Raw genomic sequence first — 23102 nt, 5'->3', positions numbered from 1 at the left:
TGATGATGTTTTAATTGCAAAGTGTTCAAAGGACAGGGGAAGATCTGGTGGCATTATAAAACTTCCCCAGGAGAATATTTGAAACATTCAGATCCATCAACTCATACTATGGAAAGTGGACTGGTATAAGTTCTAGTAAGTCTGTGTTTCTATTCTTTAGTCTGAGACTCTATTTCTGTTTTCTTGGCTTGATAAATTAGTCATCCTCTTCTTTCTCTCCTCTCTTCTGCTTCCCCCCCCCCCCCCCCCCCCCTTGTATATAATATATACATCATCTGTATTAAATTCTTGAATTGGTTTAAGGCTGGTCTACTTACAATCTTCACAACGGTTGACAGAGCCTTGGGTGACATGGTTTAGTGTGAGGTGTCCCTGCCCATGGTAGGAGGGTCAGAATTAGATGATCTTAAGGTCCTTTCCAACCCTAACTATTCTATGATTCTATGTGGCTTTCTGGTAGAGAAACCAAAGTAGGAATATAGAAAGACTGCTGCAATCTCAATCAGCTGTTGGCATGCATGGCTAGGTAATGGAGGCTGCAACTTTGCAATTTTTTTCTTTCTGTAATCTGCAGAACATGCCACTATCTTTCAGCCAGCTTGGTTCTGATTGGCCACAGTCATCTCAACTGAGTATCATTTATGACACTGGAACAGATGATGTTTCATTCAAATTAAACTGATTCTTGGTTAGAGGAGCTAACTTACTATCTGGGAGGCAGATACCCAGGGCTGTCAGTTTCTTTTCTGGTCAGTCTTGTTGCCTGCATACTGTTTCCAGGTATGGGAAACTGATTGCTGACAGTTCTACTCAACTCTATGCTTTCTGCCTACACTAGCTTGGTGTTGTTTTCTCCTCTTTACATAATCTATGAGGGGGTCTTATACAAATCTCCTATTGATGAAGAACTGAAACGTAAAATTCAACTCAAAACATTCTCAGTTCTGTTCAGGTACAAGTTTCAAGTCTTCATTCTTGCATGGTGATTTTATGGTGATTTTTTGGGTTTTTTTGGTAACTTTTAAGAGACCATGGAGTTGAAGAGATAATACCAGGAGCCATCCCCCAAGGCTTTCTCTCTCTTCTAAGAGAGGCAGATCCTCATAACTTCTAGGAATATATCTTACTCAGTTTTTGACAGTATGAAGCTGGTTTGGTTACCTGTTGGTATTTTGGTAGCACCCAAGGCTGGCTAGATAGCTTGAGTACTTTCCTCCCCTCTTACTGGTAATTATGCAGAAATAATTACATCCAGTTCCAATTCAGTTATTTGTTTTCAATAGCAGCTACTTTGGCACAGCACATCATGCAACAGATGGTTTCATTTGTTTCTAATCTCATGAGCCAACTGAAGTCAGCAGTTCTGCGGTATTTCTTTCAAAGTCATATCTGGGTTCAATCAGCCGTGCTGCCAGGCTTAACAGCATTGCTTTGAAAGCAAGTCTTCCCTTTTTTTAAACCATCTAGCTCTGCAAAGAAACAGTTTTATTTAATTACTTTCAACTACTGTCAGGCCTTCCAAATGAGAATTGGAGACACTTCTATTCTAGTATAACAAATATCATTTACCCTCCATGCCAAGGAAGGGAGAAACTCTTCTGCCACCTGCTTTATTTAAAGCAATACAATTGTTAGCAGGTCATTTAGGTATCATTTGTAGCACAGAACTCCATACATATATTTTGATAATTTTGATAATTTTGTTGTGCACCATAGTGCGTAAGGCTTGCTCAGTAGAGCAAAGCATTTTAGTCGCTCAGTAGAGCAAAGCATTTTAGTCCAGCATCTGATTCTTACATTGGAAGAAGATGTAATAATAAGTATTATTTAGGAAAAAAGAAAGACCTCAACATCTTAAATTTTTTTTCAAAACTGGATGATAACATGACTCTGAATTTTAAAACTGGAGCTTTGAGAAATAATATGACGATGATTTTGTCAATGGAACCGTCAATCTCTGTGAAGGAAACATGAAAAGGTTTGGAAGATTTTTTTGGTGTGTACTTTTATCTCACCCTCAAAAAATGAATAAAAGCAAAAGAATGCATCCATAGGAAGAAATATGTATATTTCAGTTCAAGAATTCCTAACCGTTTTCTTAATTACTTCTTTAGAAGGATGTGTTTATTTATAGTTTTTCCTGCATATTTGTGATATAAACCTACACTTATGGATGCCATTGGAAAGCTCCTTGCGGTGTCAGTATTGTCTCTTGTTTACGTACTGTAGTTTTCTTAGTGTTAAACCTGCTTTTGCATATGTGATTGAAATTATCCAGTGGAATAATAGAGAAACCAATTATTACCTCTTTTTTGTTAGAAATTTTTTTGTTGGCATTTTGTTCTATTTGTTTCTCAAGTATTCTTAAGCAATATTGCTTCCATGGTTGGGATTTAATCATCAGTTTCTTTAGAGAGTGGTTTACTGTATTCCTACTTAAAGTCTCTTTGTGTTTTGAAAAGGTACTTGGGTTCTGGCACAGCTCCCAGGAGTGGTATGGTCCTCATGGAGGTTGGCTTACTCAGTGGTTTCTCTGTGTCACCAGATTTCATTCCATTAGACAATACAGTTAAGAAGATGGAAAAGGACAATGGAAAAGTCAACCTATACTTAGACTCAGTAAGTTGAAAATAACAAAGAAATGTGTTTGTAGTGATGTTAATCTTGACTCTGCCATTGTTTGGTTTAAATTTGGAAAAACATTATGATTGTATTCTTTGGGGAAATCAATGTGTGCTATTCATATTGAATTAATAGCTCCACTGTTCTTTAGCAAGACTGACTGGATAGGTACAAGTCAGTTATATTTGTAAGGAGTTTGTAGGTTAAGCCTCTTAAAAATCATATATAAGACATTTCAAGGAGTCTGTAATGTGGCCAAAATAACTACAAATGAGATAATTATCTTTATATGTGTCCTGAATCCAAGTCTTTAGAAACGGACTGCTGTTGATCTAGAAGTCCTTACCTCTTATATGAAACCACCATCACCAGGGTTCTCAGATGTTTCTCTTCTGTTCTTCTAGCTAAATGAAACGCATGTTTGTGTGGATATTCCAACTGTGAGAGACTTCAAAGTGGCAAATATCCAAGATGCTTCAGTGACTATAGTGGATTACTATGAACCTAGTAAGTGTCAGTCATTCCAAATTGATGTTAGTGATTCAGAAGTTTAAAAGAAAGTTTCTGTTTGTGGAAATAAAACAAATTTTAGGGAATAGTTTTTATTTAACTGCAGCCTTTTTGGACACTGACATGCCAAATTTTCTCACACATAATATTTTTTTCCCATATATATGTTTAGTGTCATAATGGTTTGTTCCTCAGGTGGTGTGAACTGTCATAATTTGTCAGCTGGTATAAATTGGCTTCAGTCTGGCCCAGTGTGTTCCCAAAACTACCAAAATGAAGCAGGAACTTCACTGTGGTTCACTTACCAAGTTAATGATTATCTTTCAAGTAGCTTTTCCATCTGTTTCTTGTTTAAACTAAGAGTTCTTCACTGGAGAAAATGCCAGTGTTTTGATTTCTAGAGTTATGTAGAAAGATGCATATGGGAAAAAACAGTTTCATAGGTTTTTGTTTTGGGTTGGGTTTCTTTTTTTTTTTATGTTTGTTTCTTTTTAGGTGTAGAGTGTGTTTTAGAGAAAAGCGGCAATGTACAAAGCTCTTGGGTAAAATGAAAAAGAAAGATTACAAGCTTCTGGAGAAGATATTAGAGAGGTTTTCATTACTCCAGCCAGCTGAAACATTGTTAAAGATTTAGGCCTGATTTGAGATAAGGCTTAAAAAGGTTGTATAGGCGATTTTCTTCATGTTGTTTTGTTTTAGCACAAGACAAAAGACAACCAAATATACTGTGATGTATATTACTTTAGCTAGATGAAGATCACATTTACTTTGTGTAGGCTGAAATGTTTGTTCAATCACGGAATTTTAAACTAAAATAGGAAATTAGCAGAGGTAACTATACTGTCCATTAACCTAGAGCATGTTTTAAGGCATAGTGGCTTAACAAGTTAGAGAAATATTTATTTGAAATAAATACATAACATTTCTATGGCCAAAACAGATTTCTTCATACTTCTGTTCATACGAGAAATGCTCAGGACCTAGTCTTTTGTAAGAGTGCTGTTGGATAGGCTAATATGTATAAAAAAGTCACATATAAATGCACATATGTAAATAGTTTCATTATATTTAAATACATTTAGTACCCATAATTTCTCAATATTAGTTTAAAGATACAAATTAATAGAATCATAGAATCATAGAATAGTTAGGGTTGGAAAGGACCTTAAGATCATCTAGTTCCAACCCCCTGCCATGGACAGGAACACCTCACACTAAACCATGTCTCCCAAGGCTCTCTCCAACCTGGCCTTGAACACCGCCAGGGATGGAGCATTCACAACTTCCTTGGGAAACCCATTCCAGTGCCTCACCACCCTTACAGTAAAGAATTTCCTCCTTATATCCAATCTAAACTTCCCCTGTTTAAGTTTTAACCCGTTACCTCTTGTCCTATCACTACGGTCCCTAATGAAGAATCCCTCTCCAGCATCCCCGTAGCCCTCCTTCAGATTCTGGAAGGCTGCTATGAGGTCTCCACACAGCCTTCTCTTCTCCAGGCTGAACAGCCCCAACTTTCTCAGCCTGTCTTCATACAGGAGGTGCTCCAGTCCCCTGATCATCCTTGTGGCCCTCTGCTGGACTTGTTCCAACAGTTCCATGTCCTTTTTATGTTGAGGACACCAGAACTGCACACAGTACTCCAGGTGAGGTCTCACAAGAGCAGAGTAGAGGGGCAGGATCACCTCCTTCGACCTGCTGGTCACACTCCTTTTGATGCAGGCCAGGATACGGTTGGCTTTCTGGGCTGCAAGCGCACACTGAAGCCAGCTCATGTTCATTTTCTCATTGACCAACACCCACCCCCAAGTCCTTCTCTGCAGGGCTGCTCTGAATATCTTCTCTGCCCAACCTTAATATCCTTATGTATTTAATATCCTTCAGGCCCAACCTAATATCCTTAAGGACTAAAATTTGTATGTCACAATTAGTCATCAGCTGCAATAGAAAGCTTTGGCTTTAAGAAAAAGATTGCTTCAGATATTCCCTTACAAGGCACCATTCCTACTACTGTGTACATAAACATGTTATTGGTCAATAAATATACTCATGCCATGACTGAGTTCTTCTGAGAGAACTCCTTCATATCTAATGCAGGAATATGCTTTTATTTGAATCTATTCTTTCTTTTTGATCACTTTCACAGTTGGTGACCCAAGCTGCAGGTGTATATTTTATGTGATAGTGTCAGTTTGATTCATGAATTAGGAGATGTCTGAGGAGTCCTTGTGCTCTGGCATTTACCAGAAAAGTTATGTCTGTGTGGCAGATATTACAACTGGCATAGGTATAAAGAACTGGCTTGGATGCCAGTACAACAGTGCCAGCAAGGAGATCTGCCAGGATTAATATGTGCAGCTACTAAGCACATCGAAATGACTGCTGCTTCTCTTACCTGATTTTGTTCAGAGCTAGTTGGGTGTCACTGTTGGGGAAGCATTTTGGCTTGTAAAAGTACACTTTTTTTTTTTTTTAATATCTTGAAACTGCATATCATTTCAGTTAAAAAATACCAGTGATAAAAAGAGAAATTGCAGTGTCCCTAGTTGGAATGAAAACCTTCAAACCAAAATTAAGCTCACTATGGGAATGAAACTTTGCAAAAGCTTGTTCTGTGAGCATTTACCATGCATTGATTTTTTTGCAATGAATACGGCTTTCCAGGCGTCTAGACTCTTAGGCTGTGTTGCAACCCTTCAGGCAGTGGGGGAGCAAGACGCAGGAGCAGGAGGATCTAGGTAAAGCGGGCTGTCCCAGATTCAGGAACCTAATGCTTCCAAAACTAATAGTGAGAGAAAGCACCAGTTACGAGAGACCTATCTCTTAAATGTCATAGCCTGTAACCTGCCAGGTGAAGCATCTGATTTCCTTTGTCATGAGGGTTGCTGTGTAAGTAGGAGAAAATTCCGTTTTAAAATGTTTGACTGAGGTTTGTGAACAGATTGGGTCTAACAGCTGAGGTTGACTCTATGAAAGTGTGTCTTTCACTAAGCATTTGCATGAATATATTGAGAACATTTTGGTGTTTTGGGAGAAGAACAAAGATTAATGCCTAGGCTTAAACATCCACTCTGGGAATTATTTTGCAATGTATGATGAGGTCTGCATTAGAGTTTAGTACATCTGTTAAAATGCTTGCTTTGTGAAGCTGATTTGCTGGTCAGTTCTGAGTTCATTAACTAATGTTAACTAACTTTTCTGAACAGGGAGAAGAGCGGCGAGAAGCTACAATTCAGAAGTAATGCAGAGCATAACCTTTTGTGACTTCTGTGAAAGCGATTGTAGTCTTTGCCACCGAGATAGTTCTGCAGCCTTGCTTCAGCACTCTTCATTGGACTCCTTGTTCTGTCTGCTGTTTGTCCTTCATGTAAACTTGCTGTACAGCTGTGTGCTGTAAAAAGGAAACAGATTATGTTACACATCTAAGGTTTCCGTAAATTATCCAAAGAAAATTTTATGTTCAGATACCAGCCCATCTTTAGTGATTACAGTGACCAAACTCCTGCTGTCTTAAGGAAGAGCTGGGCTGGCCCATATAGTAAATTTCTGGCTGTGCCAGAAAACTTCGTTAAGTGTCTGCTGGAAAAACTTTCCAAGCGTTAGTTTCATACTGAAGTTATTTTCTGAAGAAGCACAGAATTACTGAGAAAGCAGTCTGAGAAAACACAAACCTAGCTCCATGCTTCCACTCCCTTTACCCCTGCTTTCCATTGCGCTTGTTTGTTTTTAGGGATGTATGTTAAGTTTACCATGCTTATCTGAAACACTGTTTGCTTCTCCTTTGGGTTGTTGGTAAGCAGGGTGCTGGGAGCTTAGTATCAGAGCTTGCTTTGTTCTCTTCTGCAGACATGACGCTTAACTTGAATATTGAGTTTCACCATATGCTCTCATAGGGAATAATATGAAAAATAAAGGAAGCTGGCTTCACAGCAGATGCAAGAGCCAAAAAGTGCTGCATTCACAAACTGCTGAATGCCCCAGATAATTATCAGTCTTTTTTTATCATTACAGAGAAGCTGGGTGGATTTTTTACCAACTCATAAGCTGATCATGTTGGAAAATAAGGCCTCGGGATGTTCTCATGCATTTTACTCTGAAGGGCTTTTACTGTAAATGTATCAAAGATGGAGTCTATGTTTGAGACTTCGTTTTTTTTCCAGGGTATTCAGAAACAAACCTAATTCTGTTTCCATGGGAAAATGCTGGTATCTGCTGGCATATTTATGGCCAGCAGGATGAAGGTTGCTTGGATCCTTTTCTGATTTTTGAAAGTCTTCTAAAAATGTCACTCTGGGGTATCATGTATGTCTTGAGTTTGCAGTGTCATCTTGTCAATGATTTAAGTGCTGTAACCCTAAACAGCTGTTTACTGCTCCCTATGCCATGTCAGTTGGTTGGCCCTGAATGCCATCCGTGCATGCAACTCCACTTGTTGGTTGGTGGAGAAGGTTTTTAGGAGGCATGGGCTGCACATGCATTCAGCCCAGCAAAAGAATTGACATACTTGTTTAATTTTAAGCACAACCTTGTATGCTTTAGTGTTTTGCTGAAGTGGGGTGGATGAGAGTGCTGGTGAAGAGCAGTGGCACTTCTACACCCAAACTGGCTTTTTGCACATGGGGAGAATTACAGGTCTCTGTAAATATGGAAATACATGAGTTTGGAGCTTTTGTCATGAGTGAGTGCATAAGTATCTTTCCTGTCTGGCAGCTGACTAATTATTCTGGAACACTGCCTGTGATAGCTAATGCTTACTTCTTTTTGACAAGGAAACCAAGCTGATTGATAACATTCCTAGTACTAAAATGAAGTTAATAGCTGTCATGCCAACTAACAGAGGTAGACATTTTAAGGCTAATGATTCCCTTTCTTTCCTACCTTTTTGAGACGGAGTGTGTATGTGTGCACATGTAATAATATGGCAGTCACTTTTCTTGAGCATTTTCTAATTTTTATCCACATTTTGCTACTACTTAAAATGTATATTTTTGTATTTTATGCTTATCTATACTTTTTTTTCACAAAGGAAATTAGTGCATGGTAGTATGGGAGAGGCCTGAAGTTCCTGAACTGAGTGCCTTCTAATACCGAGGTATAGGTTTTTAACTGCAAAACTATTTTAGGTGGGGTTATTTGTTTTACTTAGTTGTATTTAGAATTTAAAATGTTTTTTACAAATATGAGGTTCTGTTCTGACTCTCTGGCAGAGCTTAGGCCTGGTTCTTTATAGTCAGCTGATGCTTTTTACTTGTCTTTGATGCATTTTTGGTCTAGTCCCTTGAATAGTTGATTAACGTGAGTGCATTAACATGAGTGCCTGTGCTGTTCTGGCCCGCATGAAGTAATACTAAGTGAAATCCAAAGCACTCCTTAGTCAACATGATGCAGGATCTGACCCCTCTGTAAGTTGTGGCCTTGGTTACATAGGTCCAGTGCAAATAGAAACTAAGATACAAACTGAAACACATGTTTGTGTTTCAAATCCTTTACTCATATATGGGAGCGTAGACTGAATTGTGCCAAGTGTAAGATCTGGAAAATACTGTGAGCTGGCATGTATTGTGCTGTGGGTTTGATTTCTTGGTGACCTACGAAAGCAGGTCTGTTGCCTTTGGGCACCTTGACATGTCATTTGCCTTCATTTAATATAATTTCAAGAACCCAGAGCTCACATACTTTTGTTTTTTACTATATATAGAGCTTCTCAAAGAGACGTTAATACCTGATTAATTTTGGGATGAAAAGGCTTATTTTCTAGACAAGATGTACTGGAGATAAACTGCTCCTTTGCAGTAGACAGTAGGGATAAACTAGTTTTATTTTGCAGGCAATACCAGCTTCCTGAATATCTTTTAGAAAAATGGATTTAAACTGCTCAGCCTAATTTCAGACAGAGGAGCTTTTCTTAGTATTTCCCTACATTTGTTTTTGAGACAAACCACAGATGTTTTTAAATGATTTTCGGCTGCCTCACACGCGCTGCTGAGAAGCATCAGTCATAATGCACCATGTCATGTAAATTGTTGGAGTCAGTGAACAAATATCCTCTTTTATTTTACCTTTTTCTATAAAGCAGGCATATTATTACAGACATCAAAAATCTGCCTCAGTACCAAGCTATTTCTAAGGAACAGTTCTACATTGTATGACTTTAAATAAATGTTTACACCACGTGGCCTTTCACATTCCTATACTGATGCCTTCAGTCATTTTGCAGTTGTGGCTAGTGCTTCGAATGAGTTGCAGAGGACAAATATTGTATTGTGTGTTGGCACTGAATAGAACCAAGGAAAGGGAATATGGCTTTTTTTGTTTCTTCATCATTATATAGGAATCTTTAGAGAAAAGCTCAGCATATATATTTTTCCCATTGCTCTGTAAAATTTATTTTTGGTGTTAGAGAGGCCATGCACCCACTGAAGTTACTAGAAAATCTGTTAGCAGAAATTATGGAGGAACTCTTTAGGAGCAAGGTCTTCAAGGAGCTTTAAGGAGTGGTGCTAAAAGCAGTCAGGAAAAGTGATAGAGCCTTCATGTTGAGTTGCCTAAATATTTCTGTGGTTGCTGTTTCTTTGAAATCTGAGTATTCTCTGTTGCACCCCATGCCCCTATCATCCACATGCTGTCAATGGACATGGTCTGCACAGTGCCATTAATATGTTGTTAAATCAGTAAGAAATATTTATTTATATCATAAATTGTGAGACCTCACCTGGAGTATTGTATACAGTTCTGGTGTCCTCAACATAAAAAGGACTTGGAACTGTTGGGACAAGTCCAGAGGAGGGCCACGAGGATGATCAAGGAACTGGAGCACGTCCTGTATGAAGACAGGCTGAGAAAGTTGGGGCTGTTCAGCCTGGAGAAGAGAAGGCTGCATGGAGACCTCATAGCAGCCTTCCAGTATCTGAAGGGGGGCTACAGGGATGCTGGAAAGGGACTCTTCGTTAGGAACCGTAGTGACAGGACAAGAGGTAACGGGTTAAAACTTAAGGAGGGAAGTTTAGATTGTATATAAGGAGGAAATTCTTTACTGTAAGGGTGGTGAGGCACTGGAATGGGTTGCCCAAAGAAGGTGTGAATGCTCCATCCCTGGCGGTGTTCAAGGCCAGGTTGGAGAGAGCCTTGGGAGACATGGTTTAGTGTGAGGTGTTCCTGCCCATGGCAGGGGGTTGGAACTAGATGATCTTAAGGTCCTTTCCAACCCTAACTATTCTATGATTCTTTGATCCTAAGATGCAAAAGTGCTGTTGGACTCAGTTTCCTTACTTCTATAAACTAGACCCCAACCAGTTTTAAAAGCTCCAGGTTCAGCACTTGTACCATTTTTACTAGATGTGACCTGATTATAGAGCTCTGGCCTTCAACTGAGTCAAAGGCTTTCCTGAGAAGGGTTTATATGGGGACAGACTGCATGCATACATCCACCGCATATGGATTTCTTCTGCTTTTACTTTGCTGTTATTCATCAGGTACCTTACATATCACTTTTTAGCTAGTTTGATGCAAAGACAGTTTAGCATTCATGTATAGACATAAGAAACACATCTTTTATGATGAGGGTGGTGAAACACCAGAACGTGTTGCCCAGAGCAGCAGTGGCTGCTTCGTTTCTGGAGACATTCAAGGCCAGGTTGGACGGGGCTATTAGCAACCTGATCTGGTGGAAGATGTCCCAGCTCATGGCAGGAGGGTTGGACTAGGTGACCTTTAAAGGTCCCTTCCAACCCAAACTGTTATGTAATTCTGTGATTTTATGATTTAGCATTGAGTTTAAAACAAAACCATAATGGATTTTGAAGGACCTCCCCCAGCTTCTGCATTTGCTGCCATCCATGATCTTAGCAGAGGTTTTTTCCACAGGTTTCACTGTGGGGGTCATCTAGAAACCTTCCATACCAAATGCTGTTGTACAGAACACGGAATGAGTGCTACCTAACAGGTTTACAGCACTTTGGAGTCTGCATGCTGGGCCAGCTCGATGGCTGATTGGGTTCCTAGAGTGACGCTGGCATTCTCCCAAGTACTTCACAAGCAGGAGCTCATGGGTTGTGCACATCAGTGGCATGTGATGAAAGGGGAAAGTGGCCACACTAGTGCTGGAGAAACAGAAGAGCCAAGGTCCTGTTTGGTTTAAGCAGATTCCTGTAGAAAGCATATATATATATGTAGGCTCCAATCTACTACATTGCCATTAAAAACATGCAAGATTTTCACAAACTGCCCAAACTAACAGCATTGTGTGATGTTCTGTTTTTCAAACTGTTGGGAAGAATTTCTATACATATTTGGAAAACAGCTGGTGCCCAATGGCATTAATGTTATATCTCAAACCCTAAGGAGTATTTAATTTTAATTCTAATGGGCAACAATATTTCTATTACAGCCTTTCTTCTACTATAAATCTTTATTAAGTGAACAGTCTTCATGGGTTTAGTCCTCTAAATACATAGAAAATTTTGAAATTAAATGTTTTCACTAGTAATTTATCCATAAAATATAACAGCAGTTCAGTGATCCGGTCTTCTGAGTTTTATTAGTTTCTCCTTTTCCCCATGTCAGAATATTCGACTGCAGTGTTATTTCATATTCTGTTTATTGTATTTTTGTGTGCCTCTTAGAAATATCATTGCACTAATGCCATTCTGTGCAATAAAGTCTGGCAGTGTGCTGTATTACATCAAACCAGTGATGGTTGTTTTTTTTCCAATGGATAGCTCATTATTTTCAGATGTGAGTGAGCATTGATTGCTTATGTGCTGCATTTGAGTCACTCCAACTCCAGCATTAAGAATTCTCTTTAATTTCAAATCGTACATTTTGATTCTGTATTTTCAGCAGTTACCCAAAAACTTCATTGGCCTTGCTCAGATCTTATGATGTCATATTATTAATCGATATTTTTGTTGTGGTGTTTAGTAATGTTAGGTTGGGTGGGATAGTAATATGAAGAAGAAAATATAAAAAAAACTGGCTCAAAGGAAGCATCATATAAGCAGGTGTAATGTACCATACATTAGCTATTTTACTGGCTATTGCATCTCTTCTTTTCCATGTCAGGCCTTAAGCAATTTGAATTAGAGTTCTTGCCTGCCTTGAAATGTTGTCATATACTCACTTTGATCTAGTTGAGGATAATCATATGCATTTCCACTTTTGATAAAATCAGAAATGGTAGAAAAAGAATGCTTTTATGAGCTGTTTTGAGCAAACAGAGGTGAACTAACATGCCAGCTATACAAGTTGCTTCTGTCTTTTCAAGTAATAAATGTTAAGGAACTAAACTGTTTCACAGGATTTTGGAAGATTGTCATTGGTTTATTTTTCTTCCAATAAAGTTTGCAATAGCTATTTTTGAATTCTGTTAAAGATGTCTTTTATTAATATATGTGTCTAGTATTTGCTTGTTTAACAATACAGCTACCTGTGGTAAATCACGGTTTCTGTAGACTGTTGACAACTGCCCACCCTCAGCACATTTTAGAGGCTCCTCATCTGTGTTTTAAAGCTCATAATCTGAAGCGGTTGCAGTGGTGGTTTCCGTCATCAGACTGCTGACCATCACCCTGCACATCATTGTCTGGGACTTTCCCAACTAGGGGTCTCCTCATTTTAGAAGATACTGTTTTATTCAACATGAAGTTATTGGACCTTTGCTGTTATCTTTAACAGAAGTAGTATAAATAGTCCTATGTGATGAACTCACTTCAGGTAGGCCCCTTGTGTTCATGGAGAACTTCAGGACCTGTGCTGTTTCTGTGAACAGGACCAAACCTTTCAGATACAGAGCCTATTGCTGTCTGGAGTCTGAGGTGGCAGTAAAAGAGCTCCAAGGAATCTTTATGCCAAAGTGGTTTATAAAAAAAACACCTAATTGAATTAATGTGCAGAGTATCTTTTTCAGGTGACCTTCTCTTTTCACTGTCATTTTTCAAGCTCTAGAAGTTTGGCCTGCAGGACGCTACCTTTTCCTCATTCTCATAATTCTCTCACCTTTCCTTCTGCCTGCTCTTGGAAGAGCTTCCTGGCCTGTTCCAGTTTTAAAGTCATTATCTGCTCAGCCTTGCTCACCTGTTTTACCGTGACCTCTCAGTGATTTCACCCATGAGCCCGGCAAACATCCCTGTGCTGATGTCTCACAGATCTGCCCTTTCCCTCAGAGCTTTTGTTGCTTGTCAAGACTAAAATCCTTTTCAGTCTTGCTTAGGGATAAATAACTATGAACTCAAACTCAGGGTGGATAAAGGACACTTGGGATTTGTCAGCACAGACTAATGAAACTGAAATACTATTTAACCGACCTGATAGCTTTCTGTGATGAGAGGATTGTCTGCATGGTTGAGGAGAAACAGTGGATGTTTATATAGACTTAATAGGGCATTCTCTCACAACATCCTCATAGATAAAGCAATAAAGTATGAGCTAAATGGGTTGGCACTGAGGTGGGCTGAAAACTGGCTGAACATCTGGCGTGAAAGGATTGTGACCAGCAGCACAAAGCTCAGCCGCAGAGCAGTCACTGGTGGCATACCCCAGGGGTTGAGACATGCATGATGCTTTGTGTGCTTTTATATGCACTTACGAAGCTGTATTACTGCTTTCCTGAGTTGATGTCAGCCAGCAATGAAGCACCCACAAGCTTCTCATTCGCTTCCCACCCCCAGAAGGATGGGGGAGAGAACCAGGTGTGTAAAGAGATAAAAACTCTCATGGGTGGAGTTAAAAACAGCTAAATAGAGGAAGAAGAAAGTAAAAAGCAAAAGCAAGTGACGCAGAAGCAGTCACTGACCACCCCCCCCCACCAGCATACTGCTACCAAGCCAGTGTCTGAACAACAGCTCCTTCAGAAAGTACTTCCAGTTTTATTGCCGAGCATGACATTATATGGTATGGAACATCCCTTTTGTCAGTGTGAGTCAGCCATCCCAGCTGTGTCCTCTCTCAGCCTCTTGCTCACCCTCAGCCTACTCGCTAGGACAGTGTGAGGAGTGAAGAAGGCCTTGGTGCAGCTAAAACATTGCCATATTATCTCCAGTGTTTTGGTCATAAACTTGAAACACAGCACCATGTGGGCTACTGTGGAGAAAACAAATTCCATCCCAGGCAGATCAGTACTGGCAGACCCCACCAGCAGGCCTTCTTTGCTGGGATTTTTCATGTGGCGGTATGCGTGAGCACTGACAGACAAGCCTTATGCTCCCATGGAGCTGAGAGCCCCTGCGATGACCAACATCTTGCAGTTTCTTGTGTCCTCTGACTGTGTGTGACTGCTTTTGTTCCTTCCCTTCTAGTGAGATTGCAAGCCTTTTGCAGTCTAGGTAAAGCCTACCTTTTCCTGCATTGGTACATGCAGTACATCGGTACGTATTTGTTGCAATAGTGTCTCTCACTGTTTATTCCAATAATATCCTTTTATGGGGAAATACAGTAAAGCCTAGAAGTATAAATTTGGAAATATTTTACTTTGATAGAACTGAAAGTACCTTAGTTGTGCAGATCAATAATCCAGTGAAGTAAAATTACTGTATTAGCTTCGAAAGAAATCCCATCCTGTAATTTGTTTTGCTCACCTCGAGCACTCCCTGCAATACCCAGCCCTTATAGAAAATACACTTATCTTCAGATGGCAGCAGATGACAAAAGACAGATACAGAATGTTTCAGTCTTGCTTCTTGCCTCTTTCCTCCCATATGTGTAACTGCATTAAGAGCTGCAGGTTTATGGGTTTATATTTTTTTTTTGCCCAGTGTGAGAAGATAATTAAGCAATAAAAATACTCTGCTTATCTTATTGCCATGTTTTAGGTGTATGTTCTTATCCTTAACACAGAACTTACGCTGATGTTCATTTAACAGAAAAGCAGTTCCCAAAGTGGAATATGGTTTCATGGGTTTTATGGTTTCTAAAAATGTTTTTCCTTACTCTCAAGGCATTTGCCTCATGTCTGCCATTTGTTCTTGCTCCCTTTCTGTCTCCTTTCTCCCCATTAGGGAGAGGGGACTTAGGGACTGAGAAGATGTAGTCTTTAATGGCAATGAGAACTGCAGTAGTCTGTGACTGCTGAATGTGGAGAATATGCATTCCTCATAATATAAAATGGTGAATGCTGTTTGCAGGCTTTGCATACTCTGCAAATCATCCTTTTCTTGTTTTTCCTTTGATTCCTTTCATTTGAGTTTACTGCTTGTAACTAGCAGTTTGCTAGTGACTCCCAGTAAACACAACAGAGCACAGTCCTGAGGGGTGACAGGACTGTGACGTTAGGGGAGTAACTGAAGAGGTGAATCTCCCTATACTGTCTAAATGATTGATGGGAGGAGATGAATTTCTGAAAAGGGTAAGTCAGAGCACCTAAACTATCTTCTGATTTATTTGCTTATTGATTGTGATTCTGCTATTGAGGGAGCCTAAGGAGTGTGATATCCTACTGAAAATATCTAAAAAATCATCAAGCTCCAAAAGTTTGAGAGAGAGAGATGAGCTATACCTGTAAGGGGAAAAAAAGGTTAGCTATGAACTAGCAGTACACTCTTTAGCTTCTCTTGGGAAAGAGCCAAATCCCTGGCATGACATAAAAAGTCCTGGGACTCTGTCAGAGGTAGACCAGCCCCTGAGCAGGACGTGCCCTGTGAGACATGGAGCTGCTTCATACAGTGACCATCTTTTCTACACATGGAAGGTTTTTCTCCATGTGAAAAAACCCTGCAGTGTAGTCAGTCATGACTTCCAGGGTTGATTTTACCCCCAAGCATACTGTGACTGAGTACAGATGTACTTACCTGGGCAAAGGACAAGTTAAAACCTCATGCATCATAGTTTAAGACAGACTTGAACTGCGAGAGATTAGGAATAAATTTAATGAAAAAAAGAGTATTGGGAAGCTAAATCTTCATACTTTGGAAGGATCCTCTGCTGGTTTCTTGATGGGGCTGGATGTGTTCCTGCTTTTAGCTACTGTCCCTAAGTCCTTCTGGTGCAAGTATCCCTGGATGGAACTTCCTTCTTGCTTATCATCCTCATTTGGCCTAAGAAAGCCTTAAAATAACTGTTGCAGTGGAGGAAGGATTATCTTCTGAAGTCCCAGAAAGGAAAGTTACATTCAGTCAGGTTTCATGGTGATTTGTTGGGGTCCTGTCTGGAAAGCTAGAAAAGTGCCTTATTAAATTTGCAAGCAGCAATAGACAGGGTGGACTTCCAGCACTCCAGAGACCAGAATTCAAGTTGACCTTGACAAAATACAGAAATGCTCTTAAAATAGGACTTCCACTTGAACAGAGATAAGAGCAAAGCCCTGTGCTCAGGAAAGACAGCGCTGACCTGCACAGATGCAGGCTGGGGAATGATTAACAAGGTAGAAATTCTGCTGGAAAAAAAACAGGATGCAAATGGATGACTGAACACAGGCCAGGCCATTGCAAAAGAAACAAACACACTGGGTTGTGTAAACAGGAGTGTTGTCTGAGAAGCAGTGCTTTCTGCCTCCAACAGTGCTGCAACCTCAGCTGGAGTAGCTGCTCCTGCATGGGCACAGCATTCCAGGGACACTTGGCTCCTGATGGAAACAGCAGCCAAAATAATCAGGGACATCGCGGATGAGATGTGTGAGGAAGGGGTTAAAGAAAGCAGTGGTATAACCTACAGAGAGACAGCAGAGGTTAATGCAATAACAGTTATTGTAGAGATTATGATAACAGTAAAAATAGTAAAGAGATTTAAACAGCAGCAAGGGGCAGTTAGTGTAGATATTAATGAAAAGAGTCAAAGGGTTTTGGATACTGAAGTTTCTGAAAATAGCTTGTAGGTTAAATAGTATTTAAGCCTAAGATACAAAATCCAACAGCTCTAGCTGGACAAAACTTGATAGAGGGGCTTTTTAGCAGTTAGGTGCAAATGAACTAGAAATACCTCTGCTGCACTAGGAGACTGACAAAGGCCGATGTAAGCAAGTGCAGGAGTTCATGGGGTAGCTGTTGTAAATCCTGCATGGGGAATGAACATAACTTGTCAGTGCCCCACCACTCCTATTTATTTGGATCCAGATACCTATCATTGGCTCTACTTCCTAATGCCATAGCAAGCACTTGAACAAACAGTTGCATAGCAAAATAGATTTAGGTGCAAAACTTACCTTGTGTTTATATTTCTACTGCAATTTGCATTTAGTTTTTATCTTGTATTTTAGGTAGTTTGTTGCTTTTGGTATCCTGTTTTATTTTCTTCATTTGCCTTCAATTATAGGTCCTTTATTAAATCCATACAGCTGATTCCTGCCAAGCTGACTACAAGGACTGCTTTGTAGTTTTACCTTATAGCATATTTTATGTAATTATATGCACTATTGTCTACTGTAATCTTGCAGTTGATATATGAACTCATTAATAAGCCTAGAAGTGTGTCTTCTAGGCCAACACTTTTATTATGGTAATTGAAAAATAAAACTGATTTGCTGTTCATGAAAGCATGTAAAAAAAGGGAAGCCTACTGAGTTTATTACAAGGTCATTCATTATACTTTATTATTAGAAGAAATGAATATACAGTTAAATTTTCAGATGGTTTAACATTTGCAGAGTGGTAGATAACAGGAAGTTTATTTTGCAGTCTGATGAGAGGTACTTGCTACCGTGGTCTCTATACTGAGTCACTTATATGGAAATGTTAATTTCAATTTTGTCAGTAATTGTGTAGTTTTAAAATATTTTTGTGTTACATATGAACAAAAAGAGATTGTATAAATGTAACATGGAACAGCTTAAAACAACTTTTCTCTGTCAATCAAGGCATTATGTTTTTTTTTTGATTCAATATCTATATTAGTCCAAATAAAGCAAACTGGGAAGATGAGGTATTTAGACTATGGACCCATTCCTAGTAAGATGGTATTGGTGCAGGCTAGATAAAATGTAGGATCAACCAGAGGTTGAGTTTAAGTGTATTTATTGATGCAGATATACTGTCTTCTTCTACATGAGCAGTCCTGGAAGTGTCGTGCAGGTGCATGTGTAAATGGTGCAGAATTGTTGATTCCTTTCTTTTTTTTGTGACCCATGGACACCTTTAAAATACCTGTGACCACTTACAGAGGAAGTGCAAGTTGGTGGTTCTTGCTTTCAGACTTCAGCATCCTGTTCCTCATGCTGTGGTAGCACACATCTGCCCAGCACTAGCAGGGTGTTCATGTCTTGAAACCAGCCAATACCTTAGGCGCTGCTACTTAAGCAAGAGGGGATTTTAATATGTCTGGAGCAAAGAATGGGAAATTATATCCTTAGTAAAGAGGAATAAAATCATATAAAAAAGAGCCTCTTGATCTGATTCACAACAGCCGCCTACCAGGAAGACTCTGTGTGTTTCACTGGGGATTATTCTGGCTCAGTCTGATGGAAAGGGAGGACTGGGCTGAGGGATACTTTAGGTACGTGGATAGACATTTCTTTATATTTTTATTTTAGAGATGAATGCTTATTAAAATGCTGGATCAAGGGGCAGGGATAGTAATATTGCACATGTGGAAATAATGTACTAAGAAAGCTCTGTGGTTTCATATGGAGAAAAAAGATAGCAGCCAACTCTAGCTGAGTGGGCAACTAATTAAGCCAGAGATCTCTCTGTACATTGTATTCTAAGTTAAGTACAAAAGCATGTATCAGCAAGGTGCCATATGATTTCTCCTTTATAATTTGCAGTTTGATTTCAGAAATGAACTATGCGTCATCACTGTAGTGATCATTTAAAGATGAATGGGGTTGGCTGAATGTTAGATAAGAGTCCATATGATTAATGTGTCTTGTTCTTGTGCATGATCGTTTTCCTTGGTCAGATGTTCACATGCAGCTTAGGTCTGCTGTTTCTCCCTCCCTGATTTTAATTGTATCATAGTTATTATAATAAAAATATGAACACTTTTAATGTTTAAAAACATTAGAATATATTGAGACAGCTGTAAGGAGTGATTTTGCCATTGCTACGTATTTTGCTTACTCCATTTAAATGGGGTGCTACAGCCTTCATGGTTCCTTCCTCAACTTCATCCACCATTTTTCCAATACGCAGAGACCAAACACAGGCTAGAGGGCTTTTATTACACGATACAGGAGAAGCAAAACCTCCAAAAGGTGTGAATTCTTTGTGATCTCAAAAGAGTACCTCTCACCAAAATATCTCAAATACGATCTCAAAAAGGTACCTCTCACCAAAGCAGCATGACAAATTTAACAGTGCCATTACATAGAAAACAAAGCCTAACATGACCTATCCAGCTCTGCCTCAGGGCTTCTCTACTTTCATTCTTTTTCCACTCATTCACAATGACTTTATTCTTCTGCATTTGCAATAAGTAGGACTGGGATAATGCTACACAAGGGCAAGTACAGGAACAATCTCAAATGCAAACCTAAATCCCAAGTCCCTCCTGATTAGCACATTTCACCTTGCAACTGGTGGGGCACATCTGGCTTGTAGGAGGTTGGTACTTAGCACTTTCCCCTGGTGGTTATTGAAAAGAAGTTACATGTACGACAACCAAAGCCAGGTGCCTCCTTGTGCTCCCCAGGCCCAGGCAGCTGCAGGTGCAGGGTGACAAGAAGAGGGGCAGTGAGCTGCAGTGGTTCACTGCCTGGTGCAACAACAGCCTGGCAGGCAGCACTTGCTGTTTGCACTGTCCTGCCCCAACACCCAGGCATGAGGGTGGCCATCTGCTACCTGAGGCAGCAGCCAGCCTCTGTGCCTGCTTGCCCACCATAAGTACCTTTGGCAATAGGATGTGAGTCTGTCTGAGAGAAACAGAGAAAGCAAGAGAGGGAGAAGGAGCAAAACTTTAATCAGGCTGATGTTGGATTGCTGGTGCTAGATCAGTGTATTAGTCAGGGTTTTCGTCTGTGCTAGTGGCAGCAAAACTGACTTTTCAGACTGACATTATGTGACCTGTTTTACAGGTCGCAAAACACATTCCTACATGTTTCCAAGACATATTTTATTGGCCTGAACATGAATCTCTGGCTGTACATCACATGTACTGTACGTGTAATGTAGATCACTCTGTGAAGGATGTCAAGGAACAGGACATGCTAGCATAAACAAACTCAGCAAAAGTCAACAACGTCGAGCTGCAGTGGAAAAAGGCAAACGGTCTGATGTATAAACAGGAGTACACTTGGGAGAGATGTGACGCCCTTCCACTTCTCAGCTACTAGGAATTCCACAGCCATATTTTGTTGAGGTCTGTGACAGGAAACCAGTGGTCTGGCTGTGGAGCTCCCAGGGGCAGACAATAACGGTTGTCTAGAAAGCACAGCCACCATGGGAAGGTTAAATGGATTAGGGTTGCTTGAAGCCCTTGGAGGTAGGGGTGAGGGATAAGATGATGTCAATTATGTCTGGCTATATCAAAAACTCGAAAAGTAGAGGAGAATAATGTGTTTGCTGTGACCACAAGAGGTAAGATTCAAAGCACGTGATTAAATTGCAGGAAGAAAGTTTCAGTTTAAACTTCAGGAAGAACCTTCCTAATAGGACAAACAAACTGTAGGATAAGCAGTGGTGGGAGGCAGCCTGTTTCTTCAGCAAGACACTCTTTAAAAGCAAGTTAGACAAACAACTGCTAATAATGACCTGGGTCTGTATGAGTCTGTCTAGGTGTCCTTTCCAGTGCTGTTTATTTAAGAGCTGATGGCTGCAAGCTCTACTGCAATGACACAGCATTAGACAGCTTTCTAAAGAGACATGCTGAGATGTGCAAAGCATAACTTTCTGCTGATGCTAAGGTAAATGCTGAAAAACTGGAGTTGCAGTGGGGTTATCTGGTGTAAATGAAAATCCAGCTTGCAAATCTCTCCATAGGTCAGCGGTGATTCTTAAAGGCACATTGAGACTACTGGGACATCTGATTTATAACAGCATTCACCGTATTTGCAGAATGAAGCAGTCACTCTTGAGAAAATGCCACACTGGAAAGCATAGGGTCAGGAATCCTATCAGAAAGGGTATCAGATACAGTGATGCAAATTTCTGAGTCTTTCAGGGGTTGTCTATGCCTGATAAAGGTGAGCAGGCAACCTAAGCTGCATAAACACACACCAGGGACCTTTCTCCCAGGCTGTTGCTATGGTGAGGCCGAATCATACATAGTTTTATAGGTTTCAAAGCCCAGCTACTTATTATTATAGAGAGATTTGAATGATGTCTTTGTGAACCCTGCTGGTTACAGCTGTGTCCTTAGATTACAGTGTTCAGATTCAATTTTACTGTGTACGAGTAAGCTACTTGGGGAGTATTTTCATTAGTGACTACAGTTCTGTGCCAGGCTTTGTCCTCTATATCATACTGCTGCTGAACTTCCCTACTTCTTCACCATTTTCTTCCCCGAGGATAAAACCAAAATTCTGGAGGTTACAAAACCAGAAGAGTATACCTTGGGCATATAGTAACACCCACAGAAAGCAAGACTGATAACCAGGATAACAAGAACACTTTTGCTTTTTAGTTATACTTTTCCATGAAACCAGAGCTTACGTTTGCTTGTCCAAATAGATGTTGAATAAATGAACTATTAAGTTGATTAAGTTTATGAATTAAGTGTGTGATGAACGTAGGTGGTTAGTCAGAAGGTCAACTTTACACACAATACCTCTAAGATACATCTATAGATGGGGCTGGCATGGTCCCAGTGCTTTCTAGACTCATATTTCTTGGTGTATGCAGTTTTGCCATGTTTTAAGTGCTGTGACTGGCTGTGCAAGCACCTTAGGAGCCCAGAACTAAACAAGACACTGAGTCAGGGCCCTTCTAGGGTGTCTTAGGGTTAGGAGTCTTCATGAACCTTCTTAGTGAGTAGCCCTGCTTTTGTTGTTCACTGCCACAGAAGTGGTGGGGGAAAAAGGCCCCTTATTTAAGTGACTAAATATCATGTGTAATACATTCAATCTGCTGGAAAGCACTCTGTAATGGGTGGTTGTTTCATATTTATCAACAAACTGCTTCTCCAGGAAAGGTTCTATTGGGGATCAAACCTTGAAAGGGTCAACCATGCAACAGACTACTGTAGGGCATCGATCTTAGTGGGAGACACTGGCTGCTGGATGTGACTGTTGGCAATGAGAGCTGTCAGCTATTGCCTGACTACTCAAAGCAGAAACAACCCCTGCTCCTTGGGAGGCTGACACAATTGCAAGATGCAGGTTGATGACATGGGTAATAAAACAAATAAGGAATTTCTCTTTTCCTGATGAGAATACTCGCCACCTCCATAATGACAACCTGGGGAGAGAGTGGGTAAGGATATAGAGCTTTCCAGACAGCTTTAAACTTTTAGGTCTTGAGAAATTCTTTGGCACTATCCTGCATTTTTTTCAAATATCCCATTAACATTTACAGAACGAAGTCGAACCTGATTGCTAGAGCTGCTAGTCACCATTTCAAGTGACTGAGAGAATGACAGAGAATGTAGCCAGTAGCACACACTTGTCAAGCAGAAATCAACACAACCTGCAGGATCACATGGGAGCACTGTTACTGTTGGGAGAGATTTTTGACCTCTTCAAGTTCCTAGCTTTGCACATCCACATGTGTATGGCTTGAGTAGAAACACAGCAGTTTGCTATTTTCTGTTCTACTGCTTGCAGCTGCATATATAAACGCTTTAAATTTGAAGTCCTCCCAAATCTGTGAAATCCTCAGTGATGTAGGTCTTATATCTTGGCAGGATCTCCAAATGAGTGTTGATGAAGTATGCACACTGATGAGATACTTTCTGTATTTCCATTCTTCTGGGATGCAGATGCCCATGAAAGAAGCCACAATGTTAGGCCAGAGCAAATACCAGAATTGCTGCCCTTGAATCATTGTAGCTTTACCATCTGGAAAATAATTGATTGCATCCATTTTAAAAATCAGCTGCTGCATTATTAACTTTTTATAAACCATTATTTCTTGGCGAAAGCAGTGATCTAAACATTAGCACAACTTGGTGCATGC

General features: G+C 40.0%; 1 protein-coding gene across 1 annotated transcript in view; it reads left to right on the top strand.

Annotated features, from left to right (window-relative positions):
- The window catches only part of CD109 (CD109 molecule), a 78885-nt gene extending 69803 nt beyond the window's left edge, over positions 1-9082 (top strand). The window contains exons 31-33 of the mRNA XM_061460463.1: positions 2463-2619; positions 3027-3129; positions 6339-9082. Coding sequence (XP_061316447.1) covers positions 2463-2619; positions 3027-3129; positions 6339-6529 — 451 coding nt within the window. The 3' untranslated portion in view covers positions 6530-9082. The remainder of the gene's footprint in view (positions 1-2462; positions 2620-3026; positions 3130-6338) is intronic.
- Positions 9083-23102: the final 14020 nt, after the last annotated feature.

The sequence above is a fragment of the Pezoporus flaviventris genome, unplaced genomic scaffold (genome assembly GCF_033815535.1).
Source record: "Pezoporus flaviventris isolate CSIRO_AGI_PZ_B2104156 unplaced genomic scaffold, CSIRO_AGI_Pfla_v1 ptg000031l, whole genome shotgun sequence".
NCBI classification, from domain to species: Eukaryota; Metazoa; Chordata; class Aves; order Psittaciformes; family Psittacidae; genus Pezoporus; species Pezoporus flaviventris.
The sequence above is the reverse complement of the archived record's forward strand: the minus strand, read 5'-3'. Positions and strand labels throughout refer to the sequence as shown.